At 44.8% G+C, this 16,559-nt stretch overlaps 1 protein-coding gene across 3 annotated transcripts; it reads left to right on the forward strand.

Moving 5' to 3' along the window:
* The first annotated feature begins 13 nt into the window (after window positions 1-13).
* LOC110512436 (guanine nucleotide-binding protein-like 1) lies at window positions 14-8,232 on the forward strand. 3 transcript variants are annotated; one of them, XM_090227865.1, is made up of 13 exons: window positions 14-102; window positions 385-501; window positions 1,419-1,572; window positions 2,056-2,192; window positions 2,464-2,615; window positions 2,922-2,993; window positions 3,284-3,476; window positions 3,604-3,708; window positions 4,041-4,223; window positions 4,424-4,602; window positions 5,002-5,203; window positions 5,533-5,673; window positions 6,411-8,232. In XM_090227865.1, the coding sequence occupies exons 2-13, from the start codon at window positions 429-431 to the stop codon at window positions 6,677-6,679; spliced, it is 1,860 nt and encodes a 619-aa protein (XP_090083991.1). In that variant the 5' UTR covers window positions 14-102; window positions 385-428; the 3' UTR covers window positions 6,680-8,232. The 3 variants fall into 3 exon arrangements, with proteins under 3 accessions (XP_090083991.1, XP_090084002.1, XP_090083998.1); XM_090227876.1 differs by lacking the exon at window positions 14-102 and having other exon boundaries at window positions 286-501; window positions 6,416-8,232; XM_090227872.1 differs by lacking the exons at window positions 14-102; window positions 385-501 and adding an exon at window positions 553-1,114.
* The last annotated feature ends 8,327 nt before the right edge of the window (window positions 8,233-16,559 follow it).

Consider the following 16,559-nt stretch of genomic DNA (forward strand, 5'->3'; position numbering starts at 1 on the left):
AGGACTTGGCAGTGTTGATTGCCTGTGTCAAGTAAACGCTTGATTCATTGATCTGCTGTAGTGTGTCACGCAAATAACGCGTGTGTCGTGAACAACATTAGCGTGAGTAATAATAGTTGAATCGGAGGTTTACTATACCATTCTTTAAATGTTTTTTTCCTATCAATATTAACTTGCCATGTCTTGTCAGACAATGATTCAAAAGCATAACATTTTGTTTAAAAAATAAGTAAATATAAACTATAATATGTTTTACCATTGAATGGTTTTTCAACTTAGTCAACATTTTTTCTGCAGTGCCGGATGGCGTCGGGTGGGTGAAAAGTGTAGGAGTCGAGAAACTTCATGATAGTAAATAACGACGTTACTGTATTTCTGCCTTAGCTAACACAAACCCACACTACGAAACTGTCATTTTTCATTCAAACATGCCTCGGAAAAAGCCATTCAGCACCAAACAGAAGAAGAAACAGATGCAAGTGAAACGGGAAAGAAAGAGAGGTAACGTGAGCTGCAATGACAGCATTTTCGGCACGCACACTTTCTAACGTTAGCTAGCATAGCTTTTCATTTTACTAACTTGTAACGTTACGCGGAGAGTTGAGTAACTTGGCTAGTTAGTGCTGTTGCTCCTGAAAGCAGACAGCTATGTCAAGTTGCCCGATATATTTGTATGAATTAGCTACACTTAAAGAATAGGGACGTCGTTATTTTTTGCCATAACATGCATATCTTATGTATTTGGGTCTTTCTAGCAAACGTTAGCTACCTTGCTTGCTAGCTAGTACCTTGGAGGTGACGACGTTACAGAGCTAGCAATGTGTGTGACCTTATCGCTCAATTGTATTGCTGGCGTCATTCATTGTCATTGATGGGGCTGAAGTGGGAAAGTATTGATGCACAGAAATCAGCATCACTGTACTACACTGGTATTGTTTTCACTTTGTGTAAGCTCTACTGCGCAGACTCGCTATCAAATTATGTAATAGGATAGCTAAGCTATCCCAAATTGAGGGTATAACAAAAGGTGTTGGAGATCACATACCTACACTCTACAGCTAGTAATGAAAATATATTTATTATGAAAACATCCACTGTCGATTTATTACATAAGGTTAGTATTGAGACGATTACTAAATGTATAGATAGCTATGTCTTATGCAATGTAGATAGCATATATGTAAAAGTATATGCCCTCGATTCTAAAGTAGAACGTTGTGGAATGTGGTCTTTGTTTGGTACCAAGTGCTGACATAGAGGCTAGTTTTATTCTGTCCTCTGTGTGTTTGTGTCCCAAATAGTGCCCTATCCCCTATATATAGTGCACAACAAAAAGTTGTGCCCTAATATAGGGAATATGGTGCCATTTGGGAAGGGTTCAATGTAACTCTCTGATTATGATGACCTCTCTGCCTCAGGTGAGCCAGGCTCAGGGCCCAGCAGCCGTAATGCCAGTGTGGAGCGGGGGATGGACAGGGAGAGACAGTCGGACACCTCAGATAGCGAAACCACAGATGTCAGGAGGATAAACCAGCAGCCCGGCATCAGGGAGGGCAGATACGATCCCAATAGGTGAGTTACCAATACATTAGCATAGGTAATACTTAGCTCTGGTCCAGGGGATCACACGTGGCTTACTGATGTAGACGCAGAGCAAGCCACACGTAACACCCGGAACCAGCGCTAATGTAATACTGTACTTCACCTGCTATGAAACCAAACACAAAGACGGGTGTGTTATTGCTGGGCTTGAACAAAAGGGTTAATGGAAAGATTCATTAGAGCTATGTCTATAGATATTAAAAGTAAGAGGCCAAAAGAGACAAAATAATGAAATGAGAACATGTTACTGTAGGAATCCTGAACCATGAGCAAACAACTTTGACAGAGGTCAATGGTAAATTACAAAAACTGCTGTTGTCAGAACAAACACCCACGTCACACACACCTGATATTCATGACTCTGCACACAGATGCTTTTGTGTCCTTCACACACTCGCCCTGCCCAATTTCCCCCTTCTACACACAGCTATACTCATCTCTCTGTCCATTCAGGTTCCGTCTGCACTTTGAGAAGGAGAGCAGAGAGGAGGTGGAGAGGAGGAAGAAGCTTGCCAGAGAGAAGGTTCTGGACCAGATGTTAGACAAAGACCTGGAGGTTGACATCAGTGACATCTACCCCACAGAGAAAGGTCAGCGCTCCTTGACCCTGAGCCTCACAACAACCTCTTAATGCTGTTAAATAAAGGTCTCAAATGGCACCCTATTCCTTATTTAGTACACTCATTTTGACCTAAGCTATATGTGCTCTGGTCGAAGTAGTACACTATAGGGTGTGATTTGGTACGTGACCTGTACCCTGAGCCTCTCAATGTTGTTAAATAAAGACCCACTCTAGTGGGAGTTTTGACATGGTCTTTTCACTTTGTGTCAATGCTTGACGTATCTGACCTCCAATCTCAGGTCTTGAGTTTCCGCGGCGACCTCCGTGGAACTATGGGATGACTCGTGAGGAGCTGCTGAGGAAAGAAGAGAAGTCATACCGGGAATATCTGAATGACCTGCACTCCAGAAACCCACCTGGATCCCTCAGCCACTTTGAGCACAACCTGGAGGTGAGGAAACGATATATTCAGAACCCTTTATACACCCTTTATAAATGCTCTTCAGGGAGGTGGTAGCCTTGAGGTTAGTGACCGGTTAGTTACGGGGGGCGTATTGTGTCAGCAGAAAGGTCCATTTTGATGGATAAATAAAGAGCTATTAATTCTACAATATTCCATAATCTTGAATGAATTGTTTTAAAAACCACCTTTTTCTCTGACACTGAGCAAAACCTAGGGTAGGTAAAACCTATATACTCTTCATATAACTTAACACTTTATACTCCCCCTCTTCATCTCTCCCCCTCTTTCTCTCAGACATGGAGACAGTTGTGGAGAGTGTTGGAGATGTCCGATGTGATCCTGCTCATCGTGGACATCAGGCACCCGGTGGATCATCTCTTTTAAACTCCTCCTACTGTCATTATCTGCTGCTAGTCATGTACCATAGTATCAATATCAACTTAGTACTGTCACCATGATAATGTAATTAATAGTCACTATTATGGTGTCATTCATTATGCGTTGAACCATATGGTGAATTGCATACATAGAGTATCCACCAGGTGGAGCCACAGACAGAGTAAGTTATACATGGTCAGTACCAGTCTATAAGTCGTTTGCCAGACCGAGCATGCATGTCTTAATGAATGTGTTCCTGGTGTGTCCCTCCCATGCAGGTGCTGCAGTTTCCCCCAGCGCTGTACCACTACATCACTGGGGAGCTGCAGAAGCAGGTGGTGGTGGTGCTGAACAAAGCTGACCTGTGTCCCCCTCCCCTGGTGCTGGCCTGGACACACTACCTCCAGACACAGTTCCCCCACCTCCACTGTGTCTGTTTCACATCACACCCCGGCCAGCCATACAGCACAGGTGGGTGGGAGTGAGGGTGGTTGTACTGGAGCGAAAGTGCCACACAAGACGAGGGAGAATAATGAGAGCTGATTGGTGATCACCAGATGAACCTTTTCACTGTCTGTATCTGTCTCTGTGACTCTAGTGCTTCAGAAGAAGAGGATGAGGAAAAAGGGTACATGTGGGTGGGGACATGCTGGAGGCCCCACCCACATCCTGAAGGCGTGTCAGGAAATCACAGCAGGAAAAGGTGAAAGGGACACACCCACCTGGGTGGCTTAGTACCTATTTCACACATGTATTGCTAACCATGCAAGTCTGTAATTACTTAATGCTTTGGCCAGGTACTTTCCATAGCATAGCTAATTGCTGTTGAATGAAGGATTGATGTCTTCATACAAAGATCTGTGGGTGCAGGGTTGTAAGGGTATATCATAGAAGAACCAACACTGAATGGAAGTAGTCTTAAAATAGGCTGAAGACAAGTAAGGCTGCTTCCCGATTCTCCACTTTTTTCCAGAAGTGTGCAGAATGAGTGGCTGTAGGGAGTGTTCACCATTGTTACCCCCCACCCCCTTGTAGTGGACTTGTCCAGCTGGGAGAAGAAGATCCAGAGAGATGCGGTTGCTATGGGACCAGAGGGAGAGCAGTCAGAGGAGGGGGCGGACTCTGTGCTAGTGGAGCACCAGAGTGATGTTGCCATGGAGATGAGCAGCCCCTCCCAGGAGCTGTATAAAGATGGGGTACTCACGCTGGGCTGTATAGGTGAGCAGCCATGTTGGAAGCTTGCTTTCCTACCTCCCAATCAGTAATCTGTTGTCACTGATTAGTAACTTGATAAATTAAGTTATGCTTGTGTACCTCAAAGCTTTGTTCCCCCACCAGCCCCTTCTGGCATTCTGAAATGTCTACTACAAAGGGAATATGAATATATGTATAATGTCCCTCTCTCCCTCCCTCCCTAGGCTTCCCTAACGTGGGGAAGTCATCGGTATTGAACAGTCTGGTAGGTAGGAAGGTGGTGAGTGTGTCTCGAACCCCCGGCCACACCAAATACTTCCAGACCTACTACCTCACACCCACGGTCAAACTGTGTGACTGCCCTGGACTGGTCTTCCCTTCACTAGTCAACAAACAACTACAGGTATCTGAGAGGAGGGCGTGGGTAGGGTGTAAGTGTGTATGTTTGTGTGTGTACTATGTCCTCCCATTCCCTTAGAATCCCAGGTCTAATCACTTTTTGGTGACAGCCTGTGAAGGAATTGTCTTGGAGAATAGAATAATAAATTATATTCCCTCTGGCCATTTTGAAGGCTGTACCACTGTACCAATCCGTACCACGTTTAAGTCTCAACTACTGCGGAGAGCTTTGTGTATCATTACCCGTCAACCCTTTTCAAACTTTTTCTCTACTTTTTTTTCCTACCTCTCTTTCTCATCATGCTTTACTCTTTCTAAACACTTTTCCTCCATTCTTTTGTATCTACGCCTCTTCCTCCATCTCCCCCTCTCACCCTCCTCTTCTCTGCCCCTTTCTCCCTAGATCCTAGCTGGTATCTACCCAGTGTCTCAGCTGCAGGAGCCCTACAGTTCTGTGGGTTATCTGTGTGAGCGGACCCCCTTCCTGTCGGTGCTCAAGCTCCGGCACCCCAGCGTGGAGGGCCCACAGCATGCACCCAAGGGGGGGGAGAAGGAGAGGGAGCAGGGACCCGAGCACAGCTGGACAGCCTGGGACGTGTGTGAGGGTAATGACCACCTCCAGTCTGGCTCTAGAACCTCTGGTCCGGTTCTAAACTGTTGAAATACGCCCTCTTCTCTGGATTCTAGAACCTCTGGTCCGGTTCTAAACTGTTGAAATACGCCCTCTTCTCTGGATTCTAGAACCTCTGGTCCGGTTCTAAACTGTTGAAACACACCCTCTTTTCTGGATGTCAGGGAGACATTTGGGAAATTCTCAGGAACAGTTAAAATTATAATACAACAACAATTTATCGATTTTTGTTTTCTCTCCCTACGTCTCTTTCTTGTTCTCTCTCTTCCCTCGTCTCTCTCTTTCTCCCTGTCTGTCTCACAGCCTGGGCAGAGAGGAGGGGTTATAAGACAGCGAAGGCAGCTCGTAACGACGTGTATCGGGCAGCTAACAGTCTGCTGCGGCTGGCCGTTGACGGGAGGCTGTGTCTGTGCCTCAGACCACCTGCATACAACGATCAGAGAGGTCAGTACACAGGTCATACAACGATCAGAGAGGTCAGTACACAGGTCATACAACGATCAGAGAGGTCAGTACACAGGTCATACAACGATCAGAGAGGTCAGTATACAGGTCATACAACGATCAGAGAGGTCAGTACACAGGTCATACAACGATCAGAGAGGTCAGTATACAGGTCATACAACGATCAGAGAGGTCAGTATACAGGTCATACAACGATCAGAGAGGTCAGTACACAGGTCATACAACGATCAGAGAGGTCAGTATACAGGTCATACAACGATCAGAGAGGTCAGTATACAGGTCATACAACGATCAGAGAGGTCAGTATACAGGTCATACAACGATCAGAGAGGTCAGTATACAGGTCATACAACGATCAGAGAGGTCAGTACACAGGTCATACAACGATCAGAGAGGTCAGTACACAGGTCATACAACGATCAGAGAGGTCATAGACCGGTCATACAATGATCAGAGAGGTCATAGACCGGTCATGACAAACAGTGAGGCATCAGGCATATCACTATATCACTACTGTACAGACAACCAGAGACTCATATTTAAAAGGGCAGACAGACATGCAGGGGAAGGTCAAATCCCAGCAGGGGATCTATGTTCATGTTCATCTGGCTTCTGTCCTTTTAAACTGATGACTGGGGCTTTGTACAAAAAAACATGAAGAAAAGTGTTTTTGATTGATTGATTCATTATTCAACTAATGGATTTGCGCTACACAGAGCAGTGGGAGTCCCACCCAGACCTGGCAGAGATCATCGCTCTACAGGGACGGAGGGAAGAGGAGGGGGCAGGAGAGAGGGATGAGGAGGAGGAGGGAGAGTCCAGCTCTGAGCCGGAGGAGGAGGAGAGGGATAGGGATGCTGATGATGATGAGGATGGTGATGATGAAGATGAAGGGTTTGGACACCTGGCAGTGAAGGAGAGGAAGGGGCCAACCAGCCTCACAGTCAACATGTTCGATGTCCTCCGGGAAAACGAGTGCGAGTGAGGGACAAGGGGAGAAAGAATGAATTAAAAATACAAAGTGCTTGATCTCTCCCTCTACACTCACTGCACCTTCATTCCATTTTCCTTTCCTTGACTTGCATTCCTTTAACATTCTGACTCAACTCTTCTTTCCTCTACTCTCTCTCTCCCCAACCCCTCCCTCTCCCAGAGGTTACTAAAAGCACTCTGATATTGTATAAACATGTTCATTTCTCCATGCTGTGCCTCTGCTCTGCTTGTTCACCCATGCAGCTGTACTTTGACTGCATTTAGACAGGCAGCCCAATTCTGATCTTTTTTCTACTAATTGTTCTTTTGACTAATCACATCCTATCTTTATCACAGCTGATTGGTCAAAAGGCCAATTGGTGAAGGAAAGATCAGAATTGGCCTGCCTGTCTAAACTATTGTAGGATTACATTTGGTTTGGTTTTTATCATTTTCCTGTATGTAGGATTTTACTATTATTATTTCCCTTAAAGCTGGTAGGGGCATTGTGGTGTATTAATCATTGATTGGTTTTCAATCTGTTTATTGATAAGTGGCCTCACAGCTGAGATGCCAAAGGTCAGATAAGCTCATTAGACTGCATTTTATATGGTTCTAACCAATTCAGTGTTATATTTTAGAGTCTACTAGGGGCAGTGTTCTTCAATCCTGGTGCAGGAGACTCAGTATTGGACTGAAACAAAAGCCTACACACCTTGTGGGTCCCCAGGACCAGGCTGGAAAACATCTGATTGAGTTTAACGACCTGTTGTTGTGGACTATACATGTAGTGTTTGAACTACTACAGAAGAAAACTGCTGTTACAGAGAGCCACTCACGTGTAGCACTGTATCATGACTCACTTGAGAGAGAGTTTGGCCACCAAAAAGCACTCTGATGTTCTGAGATAGTATCACATGGTTCCATAGCAGCCAATATTGACCAATACAGTAATGGTCCTGTTAATGATCCTAAATTATGCCAGCTATGCAAACCAGCTGAGTAGCAAGAATTTAGGACGAGAGTCTAAATACTGGAAGAATGGAACAACATTAATGTTGGTTAAACTTCCATCTCTATCTCTCTATGGCTCTGTTCTAATGTTACAATCTGTCAGGGCTGGATTCTAGTGTGCTGTTGCCTACTGTTGTACCTCATTGTTCCTGTTCTACTGAGGGAACACTACAGCACAGTGCTGTGTTACCGTGTAACAACATGCACTGTTCTGGTCTACACCAATGGCACACTTAGAAATATACACGCTAGGGCCATTCGTTTTTCCTGTCTGTGTGACTGATCAGGAAAAACTCTGGGCCGTAGTGTGTCTAAGCAACAACTAGGGACCCAGCAGAGTTTTCCTACCCAGGTGACCAGGAAAAACTCCTGTCCCTAATACACACCACTCTGGTTTCCGATATGGAGATAGATGTGTTAATGCTCTTTGTTTGAATGATTTAAACAGACTTGTACGTGAGTGTTTGGATTGTGTATTTGTTGCATTCTTTATTTCATTCCTGGTATGACAATGAACTGGACTGCTCTCTGCAATAAAGATAATCCATGGAACAAGGTATGTCTGTCTTTTTATGCTCTTTCTTCATATAGGATTATTTTAGCAATCTGGGATTGGTGTATATACATTTTTGGACTTGTTTTTGTTTTGAATTTTTACCCCCTTTTTCTCCCCAATTTCGTGGTATCCAATTGTTAGTAGCTACTATCTTGTCTCATCGCTACAACTCCCGTACGGGCTCGGGAGAGACGAAGGTTGAAAGTCATGCGTCCTCCGATACACAACCCAACCAAGCCGCACTGCTTCTTAACACAGCGCGCATCCAACCCGGAAGCCAGCCGCACCAATGTGACGGAGGAAACACCGTGCACCTGGCAACCTTGGTTAGCGTGCACTGCGCCCGGCCCGCCACAGGAGTTGCTGGTGCGCGATGAGACAAGGCCAAACCCTCCCTAACCCGGACGACGCTATGCCAATTGTGCAATTTTTGGACTTTTAGGTAAATTATTAATAGTAATTGATTCTTGATGAATATAATGTATAAATGCCTAATGAGATTATTTCAGCTGTTTTACCCCATCCCTCAACTGTTAATCAAAAAAGTGGTGGGATGCTTTGTTGTTTGAATCTCAGATTGCCCTTTTAAGATACTGGCACATAAAACAAGTACACTAGGATACTTACTACCTTTTCAACAAGTCAGTTTGTCAAATTTCTGCCTTGCTAGAACTGCCCCGGACAACTGTATGTGCTGTTATTATGAAGTGGAAACATCTAGGAGCAATAAAGGCTCAGCAGCGAAGTGATAGGCCACACAAGCTCACAGAACGGGACCGCAGAGTGCTGAAGCGTGTAGTGGGTAAAAATGGTCTGTCCTCGGTGGCAACACTCACTACCGAGTTCCAAACTGCCTCTGGGAGCAACATTAGCACAATAACTGTTAGTCGGAGCTTCATGAAATAGGTTTCCATGGCGAGCAGCTGCACACAAGTCTAAGATTACCATGCGTCGGCTGGAGTGGTGTAAAGCTTGCTCCCATTGGACTCTGGAGCAGTGGAAACATGTTCTCTGGAGTGAGTAATGCCAACTAAAGTTTGGTGGAGGAGGAATAATGGTCTGGGGCTGATTTTAATGGAAAATCTTAACGCTACAGTTTACAATGACATTGTAGACGATTCTGTGCTAACTTTGTGGCAACAGTTTGGGGAAGGCCCTTTCCTGTTTCAGCATGACAATGCCCCTGTGCACAAAGCAAGGTCCATACAGAAATGGTTTGTCGAGATCGGCGTGGAAGAACTTGACTGGCCTGCACAGAGCCCTGACCTCAACTCCATTGAACACTTTTGGGATGAATTGGAACGCCGACTGCGAGCCAGGCCTAATCACCCAACATCAGTGCCCAACCTCACTAATGCTCTTGTGACTGAATGGAAGCAAGTCCCCGCAGCAATGTTCCCACATCTAGTGGAAAGCCTTCCCAGAAGAGTGGAGGCTGCTGTGGCAGCAAAGGGGAGACTAACTCCATTTTAATGCCCATTATATTGGAATAAGATGTTCGACAAGCAAGTGTCCACATACTTTTCATATCAAATCAAATGTATTTATATTTATATAGCCCTTCGTACATCAGCTGATATCTCAAAGTGCTGTACAGAAACCCAGCCTAAAACCCCAAACAGCAAGCAATGCAGGTGTAGAAGCACGGTGGCTAGGAAAAACTCCCTAGAAAGGCCAAAACCTAGGAAGAAACCTAGAGAGGATCCAGGCTCTGTGCAGTGGCCAGTCCTCTTCTGGCTTTGCCGGGCGGAGATTAAAACAGAACATGGCCAAGATGTTCAAATGTTCATAAATGATCAGCATGGTCAAATAATAATAATCACAGGCAGAACAGTTGAAACTGGAGCAGCAGCACGGCCAGGTGGACTGGGGACAGCAAAGAGTCATCATGTCAGGTAGTCCTGAGGCATGGTCCTAGGGCTCAGGTCCTCCGAGAGAGAGAGAGAGAGAGAAAGAAAGAGAGAAATAGAGAATTAGAGAGAGCATGATTAAATTCACACAGGACACCGGATAGGACAGGAGAAGTACTCCAGATATAACAAACTGACCCTAGCCCCCGACACAAACTACTGCAGCATAAATACTGGAGGCTGAGACAGGAGGGGTCAGGAGACACTGTGGCCCCATCCGATGACACCCCCGGACAGGGCCAAACAGGAAGGATATAACCCCACCCACTTTGCCAAAGCACAGCCCCCACACCACTAGAGGGATATCTTCAACCACCAACTTACCATCCTGAGACAAGGCCAAGTATAGCCCACAAAGATCTCCGCCACGGCACAACCAAAGGGGGGACATCAACCCAGACAGGAAGATCACATCAGTGACTCAACCCACTCAAGTGACGCACCCCTCCTAGGGACGGTATGAAAGAGCCCTAGTAAGCCAGTGACTCAGCCCCTGTAATATGGTTAGAGGCAGAGAATCCCAGTTTAAAGAGGGGAACCGGCCAGGCAGAGACGGCAAGGGCGGTTCGTTGCTCCAGAGCCTTTCCGTTCACCTTCACACTCCTGGGCCAGACTACACTCAATCATATGACCCACTGAAGAGATGAGTCTTCAGTAAAGACTTAAAGGTTGAGACCGAGTTTGCGTCTCTCACATGGGTAGGCAGACCATTCCATAAAAATGGAGCTCTATAGGAGAAAGCCCTGCCTCCAGCTGTTTGCTTAGAAATTCTAGGGACAATTAGGAGGCCTGCGTCTTGTGACCGTAGCATACGTATGTACGGCAGGACCAAATCAGAGAGCTAGGTAGGAGCAAGCCCATGTAATGCTTTGTAGATGGCAGGGTAGCCTAGTGGTTAGAGCGTTGGACTAGTAACCGGAAGGTCCCCTGAGCTGACAAGGTACAAATCTGTCGTTCTGCCCCTGAACCCACTGTTCCTAGGCCATCATTGAAAATAAGAATTTGTTCTTAACTGACTTAAAACTGACCTTTTAAAAAAAGGTTAGCAGTAAAACCTTGAAATCAGCCCTTGCCTTGACAGGAAGGCAGTGTAGGGAGGCTAGCACTGGAGTAATATGATCACATTTTTTGGTTCTAGTCAGGATTCTAGCAGCTGTATTTAGCACTAACTGAAGTTTATTTAGTGCTTTATCCGGGTAGCAGGAAAGTAGAGCATTGCAGTAGTCTAACCTAGAAGTGACAAAAGCATGGATGAATTTTTCTGCATCATTTTTGGACAGAAAGTTTCTTATTTTTGCAATGTTACGTAGATGGAAAAAAGCTGTCCTTGAAACTGCCTTTGTGTGTGTGTGTGTGTGTTTACATAGTCCACATACTTTACATAGTGTATTATTGTACCATGATATTACACCATCGGGATTCGGTATAGAATGTGTGGTAACACGTCCTGACTCATGCACTCTCTAATTGTCCAAATTGTCAATGGTCAGATCGTCTTTACGATGTATATTTATATTAATCTCAGAGGAAATAGATTATAAATTGTCCTTACTCAACATTACGTGTTATTGCAAGGATTACCAATTTAATTCAGCCGCAGGATGATTTTCAAATAATTACAAATCATTTGTAGGCGACAAATTGACCCTAAGAAGCCCAAACATATATTTCACTAAAACATCATTTCAAACCTTGCTTACAGTTGTATACGATCACACATGTATCTTTCTATTACGCGTGGGAATACTGGGGAACAGACTTCCAAAAATGTAAATCACTTGGAGCTGATTTCCTGGTGTTTTTACAATCCTTTAGGTTCAACGATAAAAAAATAAAACAAAAATAATTCTGAGAACTTGGGGGGCCAAATAAGCCACCCCCGGGCCAAATTCAGCCACCAGCTGTGGGACCCTATGTAGGCCCTCATGTTGAAGCAGACAGTCATCTTCTGAATCATCCTCCACACTCTCATCATAGACGCCCATACCGTCTCTCTCCAAATGGTACCCTATTCCCTATATAGTAGTGCACTATACATACTGAGTGCATTAGTTATCTATTTCATCACTGTTCATTTCCTTCCCTCCAGTGGGTTAATACCACAGATGATCTGGAATGGTTTCCAAAACTTTTCACCGCCTGATTTCCAGGGATCAACCTGTATGGTAGCAATTATACCGTCACATAGAAAAGCAGCCTTGAGATTTACTAGTGCATGACACCATAAATATAAAAACTGTTAATTAAATTCTGGTGTGTCAAAAGATTTTACTGCCAGCAGTATGTGTTGGTCGCGCCAGTAATGCCCATGTGGTTTGAGTTACAGTTCAGCTTTTCAGGGAGGCTCACTGTGGAACTCTTTTCTCATGATGTAATCAGTGCCTTAACCCCCTTTCCCTTCCTATCCTGACACACACACACACACACACACACTGACAATTACAGACATCGACATACACATTCACACTTCCTACCCTGGCACAAACTCCCTCTCCATGTGCCCCCTCAACTAGCCTAATGTGTGTGAGACCAGATGGTAATGAATAGGTTTCGAATGAGAGGCGGAAAATTAACAAACCACAGAAACGATGTTAAGCCTGGTAGACACTGTCCCCTGAGTGGACACACACACACGTGTGAAGCTGAGAGTACAGGTGTTATAATGGGCCCTTATTATGGCTACTTACTGGGGAAACAGAATAGAGAGGACCCCATAAGCCCAAACCCAACACCCAAAGTTAACCTTATTACTACAGCACTTACTTGTTCCCCAGGCTAGCATTGGGAGTAAGCATCTTGTGAACAAGATTTCTACAACACCAACTGTGGGATCAAAATACCCAGCTGGCATGTACACCTGTATGGTCACTAGAGGGCTTTCAAGCCTTGCAGCACCATTGCTGTCTGGAGTTGTTACTGGTCAGGTTCTGCTGGCCTATTGTGCACAGGGTTCTCATTGGTGGTGTTAATAGTATGTATGTGCAGTATGTGCTACATGATATCACACACATGACTGGTTTTTATCACCTATACATAGGTGTGTCATGGACTATTGAGTATCTCGCTCTCTCTCGCTCTCACACACATACACACATACACATACAATTGTACACACACAGAAGCGCACACTCAACCACTCACTCACTACTTATTCACAGACTGTAATGCTGTATTTACTCACAGACTCTCTCTCTCTCTCTCTCACACACACACACACACACACACACACACACACACACACACACACACAAAGGCAGACTGATTTACTACCAGGCAGTTGTCTCTAGCCTACTTCCGAGTGGTGCGTCGTTGTGGGGGTCAGGGCAGCCTCAGCCGGCAGATTGGGTGTCCTGATCTCCCTGTCTTAGGCTTGTTTCACTAGAGCAACACACTAGGCCCAAACAGAGCACCCGGGGAGATGAAAGATGACTAGGAAGCCACCTTTCCATTGGGTCTACTGGGTTGGGCCCATCGTCACTGCTGTTCTGGTTGACCTGGTGCTCAGGTCGGTCTCTTGCTGTGCATCATGATATTATTTATCCTGTCATCTTAATGATGTTATTCCTGTCTTGTGTTTGTTTTTCCCCTGAAACACTCTGCAAAAGCTCGATCTGTGAGTAAAAATAGCAATCGATCATACCCACCAGGCTGGTGCAAAACATGTCTTATGGTCTCTGGATGTGGTTTGCTAAGGGACAGAGCACTCCCAGAAAATAACTAAGAAGACTTGAGATGAAGGGTAGAAGCCAATTTAGACTAGACTGTGCTATAATGAAATGCTGAATCTCATGGGCGTCCTCTACTCATCTTTTCTTCTTCACTTTTACTAATCTGAAAACACAAAGTAAGGGGAAGCAAAATGGTGGAGGTCTACAGGGAGTGTCCAGTTCTTTCACGAAGGAGAGGCCATGGCAATGAAGCCTGTTACTATGCTCTACTATTGACATACAGCTTCTGTGAGAGAGAAAGCATATCGTGTCACAAACTGGGCTGCTCAGTAACATTCAGTCTCTATTGTCCTGGAGGGTCTCTTAACCAGGTAAACACACCCAGCCCCAGTTCCTCTGTGAGGAAAAAACAAGTCATGATGAAGTAGCAACTATTTACTACACTGCTGGGACTACTTTACTATATATCAGACTATCAACAGTTGGCGGACTGATCTAGTATCATTATGACAACGTTAGGTAAACTAGTCCATACATGTCCCAACTGTCCTGTTTTATGAAGTTACACAGAAATAGCACTTTCTCTTCATATTTCTTTCACAATATATCAGCTGAGCTGTTTGCCTTAAGGACATGCGCTTGCGTGTGAAAACTGTTGGCACTGTTTGACAGAGGGCTTTTAGCTTGGGTGAGGAGCATCACTCTAGGACTACAAAACTCATTGTCATTAAAGTGGCTGAGATGTAGATGATGCTGAACTCATCATACATAGTCATGTTTGTCTGGCTGCATGAAGCCTCCTGTTATTTGTGTGTGTAATTCCTCTTGTTTTCAGTCTGAGGTTCTGTATACTGTATGTGTCTCTGAGTGTGTGTCCATGCTTGAATGGGTCCCCTTCAGTCATCGACCGCAGGCGGCGTGTGTGTTTGTCTGTGCCCCTGTTTGTGAGTTGGAGCCCATGTGTCAATAGGTATTTTTAGTGCCGCCTCTCACTGCATTGCAATGGCACTCCTTCGCACTCCTTTGGACCTCCCCCACCCACCCTGTCTACCCTCCACCTCCACCCCTCCAATCCCTCCGCCACAACATTCCCTCTCACTGGGAGAGACTATAGAGCTAGCCAGCAACAGTCAGTGTGTAACGTTAAAAAGGAGAGTGATAGTTTAGAAGCGAGAGGAGCAGAGACAGACGGTAGGGGATTGGAGGACTCCAGTAACCATGGTGATAGTAGAACCCGCAGGCAAGAGTGCGCATGTTTAGGTTTTTGCCCTAGCACTACACAGCTGATTCAAATAATCAAAGTTTGATTATTTGTTCATTCATAAATATGTGCTTCTAGATTGTTGAGTCTAACCATGTTTGCACACAGAGAGACAAGACGGTATGTGTCTGTGTTTGAGAGACTACAGTCCATTCTGAAAGTATTCACACCCCTTAACTTTTTCCACATTTTGTTACTTTACAGCCTTATTCTAAACGGATTCAATTGTTATTTCCCCCTCAAACTACACACACTACCCCTTAATGACAAAGCAAAAACAGTTTTTTTTAAAAATGTTGCTAATTTATAAAAAATAAAAACCTTAAATATCACATTTACATAAATATTCAGACCCTTTACTCAGTACTTTGTTGATGCACTTTTGGCAGCGATTACAGCCTGGAGTCTTCTTGGGTATGACACTACAAGCTTGGCACCCCTGTATTTGGGGAGTTTCTGTCACATGAATTGACGTTGGAGAGACGAAGCAGGTATGGGGAGTCAAACATTTAATAAGGAACGGACATGGAACGAGACAGGAACAGCGTCAGCATACAAGAAAACAAAGACAAAAAACAGAGCAGGGAACTGACAAATATAGGGGAGGTAATAAACAGATGATGAGTGAGTCCAGGTGAGTCCAATATCGCTGATGCGCGTGACGAGGGAAGGCAGGTGTGCGTAATGGATGTTAGGAGTGAGTGATGCAGGACATCCTGGCGCCCTCAAGCGCCAGAGGGGGGAAGAGCGGGAGCAGACGTGACAGTTTCTCCCATTCGTCTACGCAGATCCTGTCAAGTTCTGTCAGGTTGGATGGGGAGCGTTGCTGCACAGCTATTTTCAGGTCTCTCCAGAGATGTTCGATTGTGTTGAATTCCGGGCTCTGGCTGGGCCACTCAAGGACATTCAGAGACTTATCCCAAAGCCACTCCTACGGTGTCTTGGCTGTGAGATTAGGGTCATTGTCCTGTTGGAAGGAGAAGTCTTGGTGGTTCCAAACTTCTTCCATTTGAGAATGATGGAGGCCACTGTGTTCTTGGGGACCTTCAATGCTGTTGAAGTACCCTTCCCCAGATCTGTGCCTCGACACAATCCTGTCTTAAAGCTCTACGGACAATTCCTTTGATCTCATGGCTTGGTTTTTTGCTCTGACATTCACTGTCAACTTTGGGACCTTATATAGACAGATGTGTGCCTTTCCAAATAATGTCCAATCAATTTAATTTACCACAGGTGAACTGCAATCAAGTTGTAGAAACATCTCAAGGATTATCAATGGAAACAAGATGCACCTGAGCTCAATTTTGAGACTCTTAGCAAGGGTCTGAATACTTATGTAAATAAGATATTTCTGTTTTTTGTTTTTAATACATTTGCAAAAATGTCTAAAAAAACGGTTTTTCGCTTTTGCCATTATGGGGTATTGTGTGTAGATTGCTGTGGATGTTTAAAAAAAAAAAAATCTAATTCAGAATAAGGCTGTA

Source organism: Oncorhynchus mykiss, chromosome 3, assembly GCF_057628025.1.
Source record: "Oncorhynchus mykiss isolate SJ-2025 chromosome 3, ASM5762802v1, whole genome shotgun sequence".
Taxonomy (NCBI): Eukaryota; Metazoa; Chordata; class Actinopteri; order Salmoniformes; family Salmonidae; genus Oncorhynchus; species Oncorhynchus mykiss.